Source organism: Solanum dulcamara, chromosome 2 (genome assembly GCF_947179165.1).
Source record: "Solanum dulcamara chromosome 2, daSolDulc1.2, whole genome shotgun sequence".
Taxonomy (NCBI): Eukaryota; Viridiplantae; Streptophyta; class Magnoliopsida; order Solanales; family Solanaceae; genus Solanum; species Solanum dulcamara.
In genome coordinates, this window is record NC_077238.1 from 14,266,918 (window position 1) to 14,279,727 (window position 12,810).

The 12,810-nt window shown below is 34.2% G+C and overlaps 1 protein-coding gene across 2 annotated transcripts; it reads right to left on the reverse strand.

Moving 5' to 3' along the window:
- Window positions 1-2,235: 2,235 nt before the first annotated feature.
- On the reverse strand, window positions 2,236-6,382 carry LOC129880363 (cysteine-rich receptor-like protein kinase 2). 2 transcript variants are annotated; one of them, XM_055954353.1, is made up of 8 exons: window positions 6,211-6,382; window positions 4,312-5,093; window positions 4,112-4,219; window positions 3,891-4,030; window positions 3,589-3,799; window positions 3,265-3,499; window positions 2,990-3,140; window positions 2,236-2,890 (listed from the first exon to the last, which is right to left on the reverse strand). In XM_055954353.1, the coding sequence occupies exons 2-8, from the start codon at window positions 5,075-5,077 to the stop codon at window positions 2,549-2,551; spliced, it is 1,953 nt and encodes a 650-aa protein (XP_055810328.1). In that variant the 5' UTR covers window positions 5,078-5,093; window positions 6,211-6,382; the 3' UTR covers window positions 2,236-2,548. The 2 variants fall into 2 exon arrangements, with proteins under 2 accessions (XP_055810328.1, XP_055810329.1); XM_055954354.1 differs by lacking the exon at window positions 6,211-6,382 and adding an exon at window positions 5,308-5,406.
- Between the last annotated feature and the right edge of the window lie 6,428 nt (window positions 6,383-12,810).

Genomic DNA, 12,810 nt, shown 5'->3' on the forward strand with positions numbered 1-12,810 from the left:
ACTATTCTGAATAGAATAGCTTTTCGAGTCTTTCCTTTAGCATGAGCTATAGTTCATTCTATATAATGATCCCAGCTGCTCCAACTTTGTCCTTTCCATTCTAGCCAAGTAAAGATTCTAGTCCAAATTTGAATTATAGAAGGGCAACTAACAAACAAGTGTTCCTTTGTTTCGGCCCTTTGGCTACACAAAACACAATTAGGTTCCACTACCATACCCCATTTAAGTAATTTGTTAGTTGTTAGAAATCTGTCATGGAGATGTAGCCACATAGTAAACACAACTTTTGGCTTTGCTTTGTTCTGAAACATTAGACATTTTCGGGCCATCCTCGATGTCACCCCAAGAAGTTGCAAATATATTTGCCTGATCACACTGTGTTAAAATTTCACCCATAGAGGAATCACTTATGGAAATTCTATACTAAAGTAAAAAATCAAGGGTCTGTTGTTAATAATGTACGGGGCCAGCATAGTATATCTCATGCATATCACTCCGTGACTGAAATTTAATAACATAGTAACCCTTCATCGTGCATAAATAACTCAGGAGCAGTTACATGAGATCAATATCATTATATCCAGGATTATCCCCAATCATATACCCTATTAGTTGAGTGCACATTCCTACTTTAAGATCTCTTTATCAACTTCCTCCTTTTCAAGCTTTGCAATTGGCTTTCCAGCAAACAGCGGTGGGGGGGGAGGGTATAGTTTAGGTTAATCTGTTGGCAGCTAATTTGTTTTTTTGGAATAGATTTGTCCATGGTGCCATTTGGATTTTCACAGGAACCTCAACATTACTCAGAGATTCATGCACAATTTCACCCCTGTGTTCTTCAAATGCGGTTATTGTTCCATTGGTTTGAGTGAGTCCAATGGCCAATGGAGTTATTCAGAAAGGGGGAATTCAGATCTAGCCTTTTAGGGACCCTTGGGGTATTTGACGATGAACCCATCTCTCTGGTCGCACCATCTCCGGTATCTCTTCTTCACCATCGTCTAGAACATCTGGAGATGTAGCATTCTTCACTTGAATACGCGCTCCCACTGAGCTGCCAAATGCTGCTATAGGAACCTTTCTAGGTCGTCCTCTACCTCTTCCACGTCCTTTAGCCATGGTCGACCTCCACGGTGCATGTTAAGCTAATCATGCACCGAGAGCCATAGCATATTAAGAAGCAAGTGCCCAAATATATTTAACTTTTAATTCTATAAATACATTTTTTTGTATGACTTTTATACAAATTTTGATCGTGAGATAGCTAGAAGTCACCGTAAAGAACAAGTTATTGCGTTTTAATCATCTTTTATTCTCCATAATATTTGTTTTTGTGTTTTTCTTTGAATGATTTTTGTTGTTTTTCCTCCATGTTTATGTTTTTTTTTTCTTTGAATGATCTTTGAAAATGTTTAAAAAATTGAACAATATCCAAATCAAATTTCAAATATCCCCTTAAAGATCCATTAAAGCTCTCACTTAATTGTGTGCTTTGCATACCTGCTGAAAAAATGTGTTTTTTCCATAACTCAGAGACCATTTCTCCCTTATAGAGAATGTAGTTTTCAACCAACTATTATGGAGGAAACCAGTTCCCTATGATTATTCAAACCAACAAATAATGCCAAGGCTACTCTTTGTTTGTCCTATATGTTGTATCAAAAGACACAACATATCCATAGATCTTAAAATCTCTCATCATCTTTGCATCAGCCCAAAATACATTAGTTATCAAACTATCATCATCTAACTGTAAAGAAAATCAAAAATCAGGATCTTCTATTGCTCGTTTCTCAAAATAATTCACCAAGCTACGAGCCACCCCATGTTTCAAACTTTCTTATCTTTTACTTCTGAGATAATTCTTGTGATCTCTCTTTGTGTAACCTAGAAAAGATTGTCCTCCAGCTTGACGAGCAGCATAGTCAAATGAAGTTTTAGGACGTACTCCTGAATCATCTAATAAGTCAAGTTTACATGCTTCAACAACTTTTATCTTTCTTTGAGACGGTAAGAGATGAGCTAAAGAAGAATCAACAAGAGGATGATGGTGTTTCTCTTCAAATGAAGTGATGTGAAACACTCCATTTGTTTGACGACTAATAAAAATATGAGCTAACCACCCTGTTCTAGTTTCCTTTCTGTGCTTTTGAACCTTCGAATCTCATTTGTCCAAATACAAAATACAAAACATCAATGACCAAATGGCCTTTTTACACTGTTGGAATCAAATCATTCTCATAATCAAGATAAAATATATTTAATCTTGTACTACAATTTTACCGATAGTTTGCCCAACAATCACTTACTTTACCATAACAAATGACAAGATTTAATGTGTATCTACTTAAGTAAAAATGATAAACTTCTTCCAAGATTTGTGCAAACACATCACCATTACAATGACAAAGCAACTAATTGATACCAACAAACATCTGCTCCCAGAGCATATGCAAAAAAGGAACTTGAGGCAAGACGATACTTGAGATTCATGAGATCTGTTCTCTAGAAGATTTATGTCATGTCTCAGTTTGAGGCCATCAAAATATCATCTGGGGTAGAATGAGCTGTGAGAAATGTTTGCAATTGAAGCCGAATCACCTTCTCCATGGGGATAAGATGGGGTGTCCCAAGGGTCATGAAGCTCCATGGTTTTCTCATCTACAAAGGGAGGATTAGTTGGTGCAGGTAACTCTTCTTCTTTCTTTACAAGCATCTGCAATGCCTTAGACATGGACGGTCTTAATCCCGAAACCTCTTGTGTGCACAAAAGTCCTACATGTACCACTCGTAGAACCTCCTTTTTTACGCTGTTTGTGTGATAGTTGTGCAGCATAAGATTTGGATCAAACAGTTCCTCTGCTCTATCATGTTGAAAATGCTGCCATGCCTGTTTCATCCACGGCAATAAGTCAAATCAATGAGCAAAAACATTCTATTCTGCAATTGTGTGGATCCAAATAAATAGAAGACTTGATTCACAACTTACAATGGAAATTAAACTGTCAGAGTATTCAGTGTTTTTGCTTCTATTATTCTGCCTTCCGGTAACAATCTCCAATAAAAGAACACCAAAGCTGTAAACATCTGCCTTTTCAGTTAATTGGCCATGAGCTAAGTATTCTGGTGCCATATATCCTCTGCAAAGGAAAGAACGGAAAATTAACCATATGAGATGACTAATTACACTGCTGGATGTTAATGTTTAGTGAACATAAGTTTTGAGCTATGATTTAAATGGTGAAAAAGTAAAGAATCACTAACAAAGTCCCAGCAATAGCAGTGCTTATATGACTCTTGTCTTCTTGGAAAGACCTGGCCAACCCAAAATCAGCAATTTTTGCTCTGAGCCTCGAATCCAACAGGATATTGCTGGCTTTTATATCTCTATGAATAATCCTTGTTCTATTGTTTTCATGGAGGTAGACCAAACCTTCTGCAGTCCCTATAATGATCTCAAATCTTTTCTCCCATTTCAATGTTTTGCCTTTGATAGGGTCTGCCAATTTAAACATACACGGTGAATCGAGTGTAACAAAGTGGGGTGGTATAAAACAAAATTAAGATAGAACAAAGTCTGCTACTCACCAAAGATAAACCGATCAAGACTCTGGTGCGGAAGGAACTCATATACAAGAAGGCTTTCAGGTCCGGAGCAGCTGCATCCTAATAACCTTACTAGATTTTTGTGCTCAACACTGCTAATAATGTTGACTTCGTTGTAAAAATCTGCAGCTCTGTGTTTGTTGTTGAAGAACAGCCTTTTGACAGCTATCTCTCTCCCGTCTTGTAGAACTCCCTGCAATATAATAAGCATATTATATACTTACTCTGATGTGATTATGTGAAAATCAAGAGATGTTATTAGCGCAATATATTCGGCCTACTACCTTATAAACTGTGCCAAATCCACCTTGCCCAAGCTTGTTTGCCTCATCAAAAGATCCAGTGGCTTTCTCAAGAGTTGAATACTTGAAGTTCAGGCTGCTGTCGTTAAGGGTCTTCACTAACTTCTCTACATCATTGGAACCTGAAAATTTCAAACTCTTTAGTTGCTTTAAGAAATAGTCAAAGCTAAAGCCTTGGGTGAAATATTACCAAAATGTTTTACCTTTTCTCTTCTTCTGTATTTGTTTGTTCTTCCACATATAAAAGACAATAATAGCTCCCAGTACGAAGACAATCACAGCACTAACAACAGCAATTATTATTACTACAACTGCAAATCCGTCAATCTATCAGCCACATGGTCCAGATAACAGTTTCGGTGATGACTTAAAGTAAAAAGGAAGACGACAAAGTAAAGAGTACCATTTGATGATGAGTCTCCACTGCTAGGTATAGGATTGAGAAAATTAACATCCGAGTACCTCAGAAAGCATCCAGTGTACAACGCTCGGCCTTCTGACCATGGCAAGCACCCCATCATGGAGGCAGATGCATTTTGCAAACAAGCTCGGCATGAATTAGCATTCAGTGTTCTCCAGCAATCAGCTAGGACATAAGCTGTCTCGTTCGTTGGCCCAGGCACTGCCAATTCAGCACGGGCATAGCCATTATTGTTTGGTGCATTAGAAACTGCTTGCTGAACAGCCCGCCTAGCTGTTTGTTGGAACAAAGAACCCTTTCTGGTTCTATTTCCACAGACATGTCTGTCTTCAGGTCCCAAATACTGGTGATCAAATGTGTAATTCTCAGACCGCATAAAGCAGCCATCTAGATAAATTCGACCTCCATTGTAAGGAAAACATTGAGGAAGGACAGTTCGAGCTTCAGCATAGCATAGGACACAGTCAAGTAAAGAAAGATCACCATAACACTGTGCTAGTCCATAGTTAGCATCCAGTCCACTCCCGGTGAGTGCAACTCCATAGCCTCTAGTTCTCATTTGTTCACTTATGGTTTCCATTGTGGCAACAAAATTCGGCACAAAAACTGTATTATTATTCTCAATTTGGTTACCACATATGATCTGGACCGTCTGAGATCTTGGTTCTGCCTCTGATACATTTGGTAGAAGTAAAATCGACAGACTAACGAATAGTCTAAATGCAACTAATGTCACTGCTTTCTCCATTGCGCGACTGCAAGATCTATTAATTAAGTGAAATCAATCAACTATAAGAAGATCAAATCATTGCATTTAAAGCATTATTGAATTATTATTTTTTTTCTTGAAAATGTTGAGTAATATGAAATCAATGAAGAATTGATGAGGTAGCTTCATTTCATAACCAGAACATTGTCAACAAAGTCCAAAGAGTACAATACAATAATGTAACCTTTAGTTCTGTACAACTTCATTACCACTTTTATGAACAATCATTGAGCCATCAGAAGAAGTCTTGGTATCACATTCATTTCCCAAAATATCATCTTTTTTTCCTCATAGATTTATCAAAGAAGACCAGAAATATACATGGTTGAAAGTTGAAACTACTGCAGCATCCTATAGTAGACAAAAGATATTTGTACACGCTGAAAATGTCATCTAACGAAAAAAAATAATCCTAAAATTGATTTTTTAATTTAAAAAGTGTCACATGGTTTCACTCATTTCTTTTAGTAACCATGTGACATTAGTTGCATTTCTAAAAAAAAAAAAAGGATATATACGATTCATTTTCTAAATGAAGAACATATCTATTTTAAATTATAAAATTGAACGATATATTTTTCCTTTTTCTAAATTTTTTTTTTTTTTCATATTATCAAATCTCACTTATTTTGACAATATGAGTGTCAGTATATAAAAGTTAAACTAATCCACTTGAAAATAGTCCATGAAAATGGTAATTATAAATAAAATAGGAGAGAGTTGAAAATTGTGTTAGATGATTACATCGACAAACAAAAGAAAGGTCAGCATTGATTAGTATACCAAAAAACCAACAAACATTGATTTTCTATGTAAAAGTGAGACCCCACCTCAATCACAACCTGGCGCTCAAGCCAGATGATAATATAATAATAATAATAATAAGACTAAAATACCCCTAATTGACCAACTTTCACAAGTTTACTCCCCCATCTTCAAAACTTCACCTTTCATACAGCTTAATAATTATTAGAAGAAATTAAGATATAGTAATTGCATCAAAAACTAAAATTACAAAATCCTTGAACTGAATACACAAAATTCTCAATTGAAAAAAGTGAGGGAAACTTCATTTTCTGGAATAAAAACAACTTAAAAACCAAAATTCTTACCTTTCGTTCACTCGGAGTTCCTGAAAAAAAAAATCAATTTCTTGAGCAAGATTGCAGTAGAAAAATTATATTGCAGATGCCTTATGAACTCTGACAAAGAACAGAGAAGAAAACTAAGGATTAATAGAGGAATGAATAATTGGATGAGGAATATTAAATGAGAGATGAGTTTCAAGGAGAAGAAGAGGATATTTCTAAACTTAAAAATGAGAAACTAATGGAAGACACTTTGAAATAACGCGCTTCTTTTAACCGAAACTTCTTTTTTACCTATTTCTAGTCAATTTTTTTGGGTTTTTACTGCCACCTTAAATATTAATTAAACTATTAGTATAAAGAAGTTATACTTAAACACTATATACTAATAATGTAAATACCCACTCTCTTTTTCTAAATAATTATTAATTATTAAGATACATATTGACACTTTCCTAGTACATTAATATTTATTTACTGAATTTATCGGTCAAAGATTTGTTATTTTTATGAGATTAAATTTGTATCGATCAAAGATTTGTTATTTTTATAAAATTAAACTCGAGTTATTACGAAGTCAAAAATTGATGAGATTATAACAATAAATATTATTGCATTTATTGTTAAAATACGATTTATTTTAATTTCGACGACTTTTCAGTTATCATTTATGTAAATATAATTGGTCAAAATGATCAATTTAAATAAAGTTTGACTTCTTAAATTCTTGGTCAAAATTGTTGATTGGAATTATGAAAATTAGTTACACATAAATATTCACTTAAAAATATTGAAGTGATTTGATTGTATATGAAAATTAATTTGTTAATATATAGGAGTAAATAATAATATTATATAATTTAACTTATATACATGACAAATAAAAAAAAGTTGCACTATTATTGTATTTTAAACTATAATAGTAAGATTTATGTTTTAGTTTTCAGATTATTAATGTATTTTGTTTTTATGGATGGCTATTGTAATTATTTTTTAGATGAATTAAAAGCGTAAAAAACTAATCAAACTATTGGTATAAAGAAGTTAAATATTCCTACATGTTCAGTATATTAACCTACTCCAACAGGGTACCCACTCTCTTTTCTAAATAACTAAACACACATATTGACAATTGCATAATACATTGATATTCATTTATTTAAATTTATCGCTCAAAATTTTTTATTTTTATGAGATTAAATCTAAATTATTGCAAAGTCGAAATTTGATGAAATTACAAAACTAAATATTTTTAGATTGATTGTTACTATACTATTTATTCTAATTTTGATGATTTTTTATTTATTATTTTGTAATGATTTGAACCATCGTTAGTTAGGTGGGTTCAAAATTTCGTAAAACTAAGCTATCCGGAATGGTGTCATCCCGTCATAGCGGGAGTATTTCCGTCACAGTAGTGCCGCCATGGCGACATATGGCGGGACAGTTGGGACTAGGGGTGTGCAAAAACTGAGCTGACCAATAAATCGAATCGAAAAAAAATATTGATTTATCATTATTGGGTTATTGGGTTAACGGGTCTTTAATAATTTTATAAAAAAAATTATTGGGTTATTGGTTCGATATTGGTTTTTAATATTAAGTTGTTGGGTAAACCGATAACCCATTAAGACTATAGTAATTTACTACTTTACCCCTACATAAATATTAAATATTAATATCAGTACCTTACTGGTTATTATTTTTGTCCTTTTAGCCTTTAATTTATATTATTGTCCTAATTCTTTAATTTATGTTGCACTTGTATACTTCTTTTCATGTTAGATACTATTGTTTCAATTTTATGAGCACAGTTATATTATTATTCCATCGCGTCAAATTATTGGAGAAATCATATATTTGTTTTATGAGTATTTTCTTATTGATTAAATCAAAAATTGAACCGTTAAGGACCAATAATCAATAAACTGAAAATCGATAAGAAATATCTTATTGATTTGGTTATCCGTTTAACATATTTAAAAATCAAAAATCGATATACCGAATCGATAATACATAAAATTGAACCAAATCGACCGATAAACACCCCTAGTCGAGACAGAATTAAAGAGACGCGAATCATTATTTCCTCCTTTTTCCCTTAAGTGTCAAAATAGGCGAGGGTTCACCCGGAAATCCTTAGAAAAAGTTGTTCTAGGCCTAGGGAGAATGGAGGAAGACATTTCCGGCTCAAGGAAGGCTGCAAAACACGAATTTTAGGCTCGTCGCCATTGTTCCTCCATTCGGAATTAGAAATCGTTCAATATATCCTCCTACAGCTGCTTGGCGCCCAGGTAGGCTAGGTTTCTCTAATTTGAGTAGTTGTAAATCTATTCCCACGCATTCTATACCGTAGTTGATGGTGGATTTCATGCTTAAACCTTCGAGCACGGAGTTTGAATGGCTAAAAGTTGTTATTATTGTGTAGGTTAGGAATATATATGTATATGGGTCTTGATTATTTTGTGACTAATGATAGTGGTCTAGTAATTGAATGTATACCTTGTTAACATCGTTAAGGGGGACAATGAATCTTGTGAGATTAGTTGTAGACACTTGATGGGTTGAATATGAGTCACTAGAGCTGGAGAATGATTTGGGGGGGGGAGGGGAAGGCTCAATATTAGTAATTGACTTGTATCAAGGGTTTAACGAGTATGGACAACTGTAGGTGATGGTTTTATATTTCTGTCTTTTCTACATGTGTTTGTTACCATAATTGATAGTATTGCCTGCATGCGTGAGACTAGGAAAAATGTAATAAGCTTAATGAAATGACTATTGTGATCAATTACATGCAATGAACATGTGACTAGATTGTGCAAATATGTTTACTATTCATTGTGGATTGTGATTTACATATATTGGATTGGGTGTCATATTCTAATACACACACACACACACACACACACACATATATATATATATATATATATATATATATATATATATATATATATATATATATATATATATATTGAATGGAATGTCACATTCTGACACATATATATTGGATTGTGTGTCACATTCTGATACATAGACATATGGGATCGGGTGTCATATATATATATATATATATATATATATATATATATATATATATATATATATATATATATATATATGATTTGGGTATTGGTTCTATGAGAGGACCAAGTATGTGTTATGGTTCCTAGAGAGAACCATTTGATTGTGTAGCTGTGGATAAATGTGATTTCATGGGGGAGGACTATGGTAAGAGAAATTGGCACTACTGTATCTGACTAGATCCATCCTATGTAAAAGTTAAGGTGAGAGGACTATTGTTGATTGTTGTATAGAGATTGGCCCTATGACTTGAGTAATGTTTATGGAATGATAATAGTAGTGTGTCTCTGCAAATGCTTGTTTTATCATATTGTGGCGATTACAAGTGCTCAAAATTTCAAGTATGAGAAGTGTGTAAGTGAAAACGATAGGAGCAAAGTGACTAGGTCTGACCTTGGGAAGAAAGTCCAATCCAGGGTGGTTGTGTAACACCCCGGAAAATTTTTCGCAAAGATTCGAATACTTCTCCACGTGTGTGTAGACTCGAACCAAAGGACTTGTAATTATATATATGAGTTAGGATTAATTCCTAAGTATTTGAAGTGTGTTAGATGTGTTTAGGGGTCATAAGGTATCTCTAACACCAAGTCGAGTCCAAAGATTTCCAATCGATTAAGTTTTCGGAGAAATTAGTATAAGGGTCAACTTCAAACGACTATATCTCTTTGAATATGATGAATTGGGTGGCCCAAGACTTACCAAATTAAAGGTATTTGAGTCTCCTTTCCAACTCCACTAAGATTGTAACTTTTGAAGTTCGGAGTCAAAAGTTATGACCATTTTACTACAGACTAGTACTGCAGGAATTTCAGGCCTGGGCGACCACTGCAGGAAATTTAGGCTTGGCGCTCCAGTGGCGCTCGGCGCCACTATAGCGCCAGAAAATAGCCTCAGTAGTTTGGTCCTTGGCGCGATGTGCCACTATAGCGCCAGCAAGATTTTTGCCCAGTTTTTCAGATTTTTAAGGAAGGGCAAAGTGGACTTTTTTTCTAATTATATATACCCAACTTGGAATATTTTGGGATGATATTTTCAGCCTCCTCACCTCCCAAAAACCCTAATCTTCATCTCCTCTTCTCTTCCAAACATCTCCAACAAGATTTGCCCTCAAAAGCTCAAGGATCAAGCTTCCCATTGAAGACCCAACAACAAGGTTTCTTCAAAATCTACTCTAAGGTATATAAGACTAACCTAAAATATAGATTGAGTTCTTCCATATGCCCATAGATGTGTTGGATAGAAGTTGTGAAAAATTTGAACATTATATGAAAGTTTTTCTTGAAATTTCCTAAACTATAGAATATTACTAAAATGTGTTAATGATGTTCTTGAGTTGACTTTGTTGAGAGTATGGATCTATGTATTCATTCACATGAACTCAAAATGAGATTTATTTTTGGTTATAATTTATCTTGAGGATGAGATTAATGATCTTTATGTATAATAAAAACAATATTATTTTTATAGTAAAATGAGGTATTCTTTTTCCTGAGTTGGATGAAATTGATTGTGATGTGATGATGATGTTTGATGATGATGTGAATGATGATATTTGATGATGATGTGATGATGATGTTTGATGATGATGTGAATGCTGATATTTGACGATGATGTGAATGAAGAGGTTATGTTGATGAGGATGTTGTGTGATGAAGTGGATTGGAGTCTAATGTGATTATGTGATATGTGGTTTGCATAATTTGAGTTGATGGGAGTCTTATGAATATTTTAAAAATAAAGGATCTTTTGAGAAGGAGTTTTAAATAAATGATTTGTGAACCTTTTTGCATAAACTATTTATACACTATTTTGAGTTTAAAGAATGATTATTTTCATCTTTGATTTAAAAAGGAGTTTAAGTATGAGTTGAGTTTGAGGAGCCTCTAAATTATCATTTTTAAACATGAATATTTTGAGTATAAATGAGTTGAGTATTTTTACATTAAAATATCTATTTTGAGTTTGAGTTGAGGAGTTGGAATTATATTTTAAATGCATATAATATTTTCTACATCCATTGAGTTGTGATGGTATCAAATTTGAAGAGAAGAGTTTGATGATTGAGATGAGTTGATTTGAAAGAAGGTCCAATGAGACCAGACTGATTGAGTTTTGAAAAGAGTCCAATGAGACTAAATGAGTATTTTGAGTATTTTACTCACTTGATAGATATGAGAATATTGAGTCTTGAGAGGAGTATCGAGCACCGAATTGGGTAAGAGTATAGTCCATACTCGAACCAATAAACTACTCATCAAACGTAGAAGAGGATTGAACCGTTACAGTCGGATGTTTCTCAAATTATAATCCTGATATGATAGGACTTGGTTGGATTAGATCCATGATTGGTTGATTCGTTCATACCCTGACAAAGTATGAACGGACGCGGCAACAACGTCGGCTTGTTGTACTATCACTCGCTCATATGGTGATAGTTGTCGGTTAGAGAAACTCCCAAATTGAGTTGGATTGTATAACATTACTAAGTTCTAATTTGCATATTTATTTAGTTGAGTCCTTTGATTTGATTGTTGAATTGATTGCATATGATTGGATTGGATTGGATTGGATACGTGATATGATTGGATTGGATCGGATTGTACATGATTGGATGGGATCAAATTGTAAATGATTTGATTGAACTATATTGTACATGATTGGATTGTATGGTATATGATTGGTCTTTGTCTAAAATGTATTCTTATTTTAGACTTATGACACCTTGATTGAGTCTCTCTTTATCTTTCTGGTTTTGAGATATTTGAACCAACGTTATTCTTCCTTGAGGTATGTTTCATTCTGCCATATTACATACTCATACATTCCATGTACTGACGTCCATTTGGACCTGCATCATTTCATGATGCAGAGACAGGTTTAAGAGATCGTCAATAGAAGCACCATTGAGGATCTATACACACTCAGCGTATTGGTGAGTCCTTTACTACATTCGGAGGACACCGCTTATGTATTCTTGCGTCGAGTTAGCCCTTTCCATTTTAATTTGAGGTATCCATGAACATGTCATTGGCACCAATTAGATAGTAGTGGTAGAGGCTTCATAGACTAGATAGTGATGGATCAATCGGGTATTTTATTTCCTTAAATCATTCTTGTCAAACTATTTTAAACGACATAGATTGGAGTTTGATTTGTTGGCCCATGGCCTTTATTATATGAATTAGAGTGTTGATTTGGACTGCCCACTAAATTATTCCTTATTTTAAATTTTCTGCTGATTGATTGATATTGAATAGATGTGTGATTGGACCAAGTGGTTCACTTAGGGGAACAAAAATGGTCTTCGAGTGCCGGCCACGTCTAGGGTATCCTCCCAGGGCATGACGGGTTGATAAGCTTGTTATGGTATCATAGGTGGTCAAAGACCAGATTGTGGTAATGGAAACTTGTATAAAGCATTGTAAGCGGGCTAGACGGATTTGAGATAGAGAGTAGTCAGAAACTCCTTGTTGTGATAGACGGTCAAGGACCTAATCTGTATTAGAGTTGACAGCAGACCAAAAGAGAGGGATAAGT

Excerpts from the sequence above, each read along its gene's own strand:
- LOC129880363 (XM_055954353.1), bottom strand. The coding sequence starts at position 5,077 with ATGGAGAAAGCAGTGACATTAGTTGCATTTAGACTATTCGTTAGTCTG. Across the intron at positions 3,500-3,588 it reads TCTTGATCGGTTTATCTTTG|ACCCTATCAAAGGCAAAACA; the intron begins GTGAGTAGCAGA and ends TTAAATTGGCAG. Across the intron at positions 2,891-2,989 it reads CTGACAGTTTAATTTCCATT|GCATGGCAGCATTTTCAACA; the intron begins GTAAGTTGTGAA and ends TGGATGAAACAG.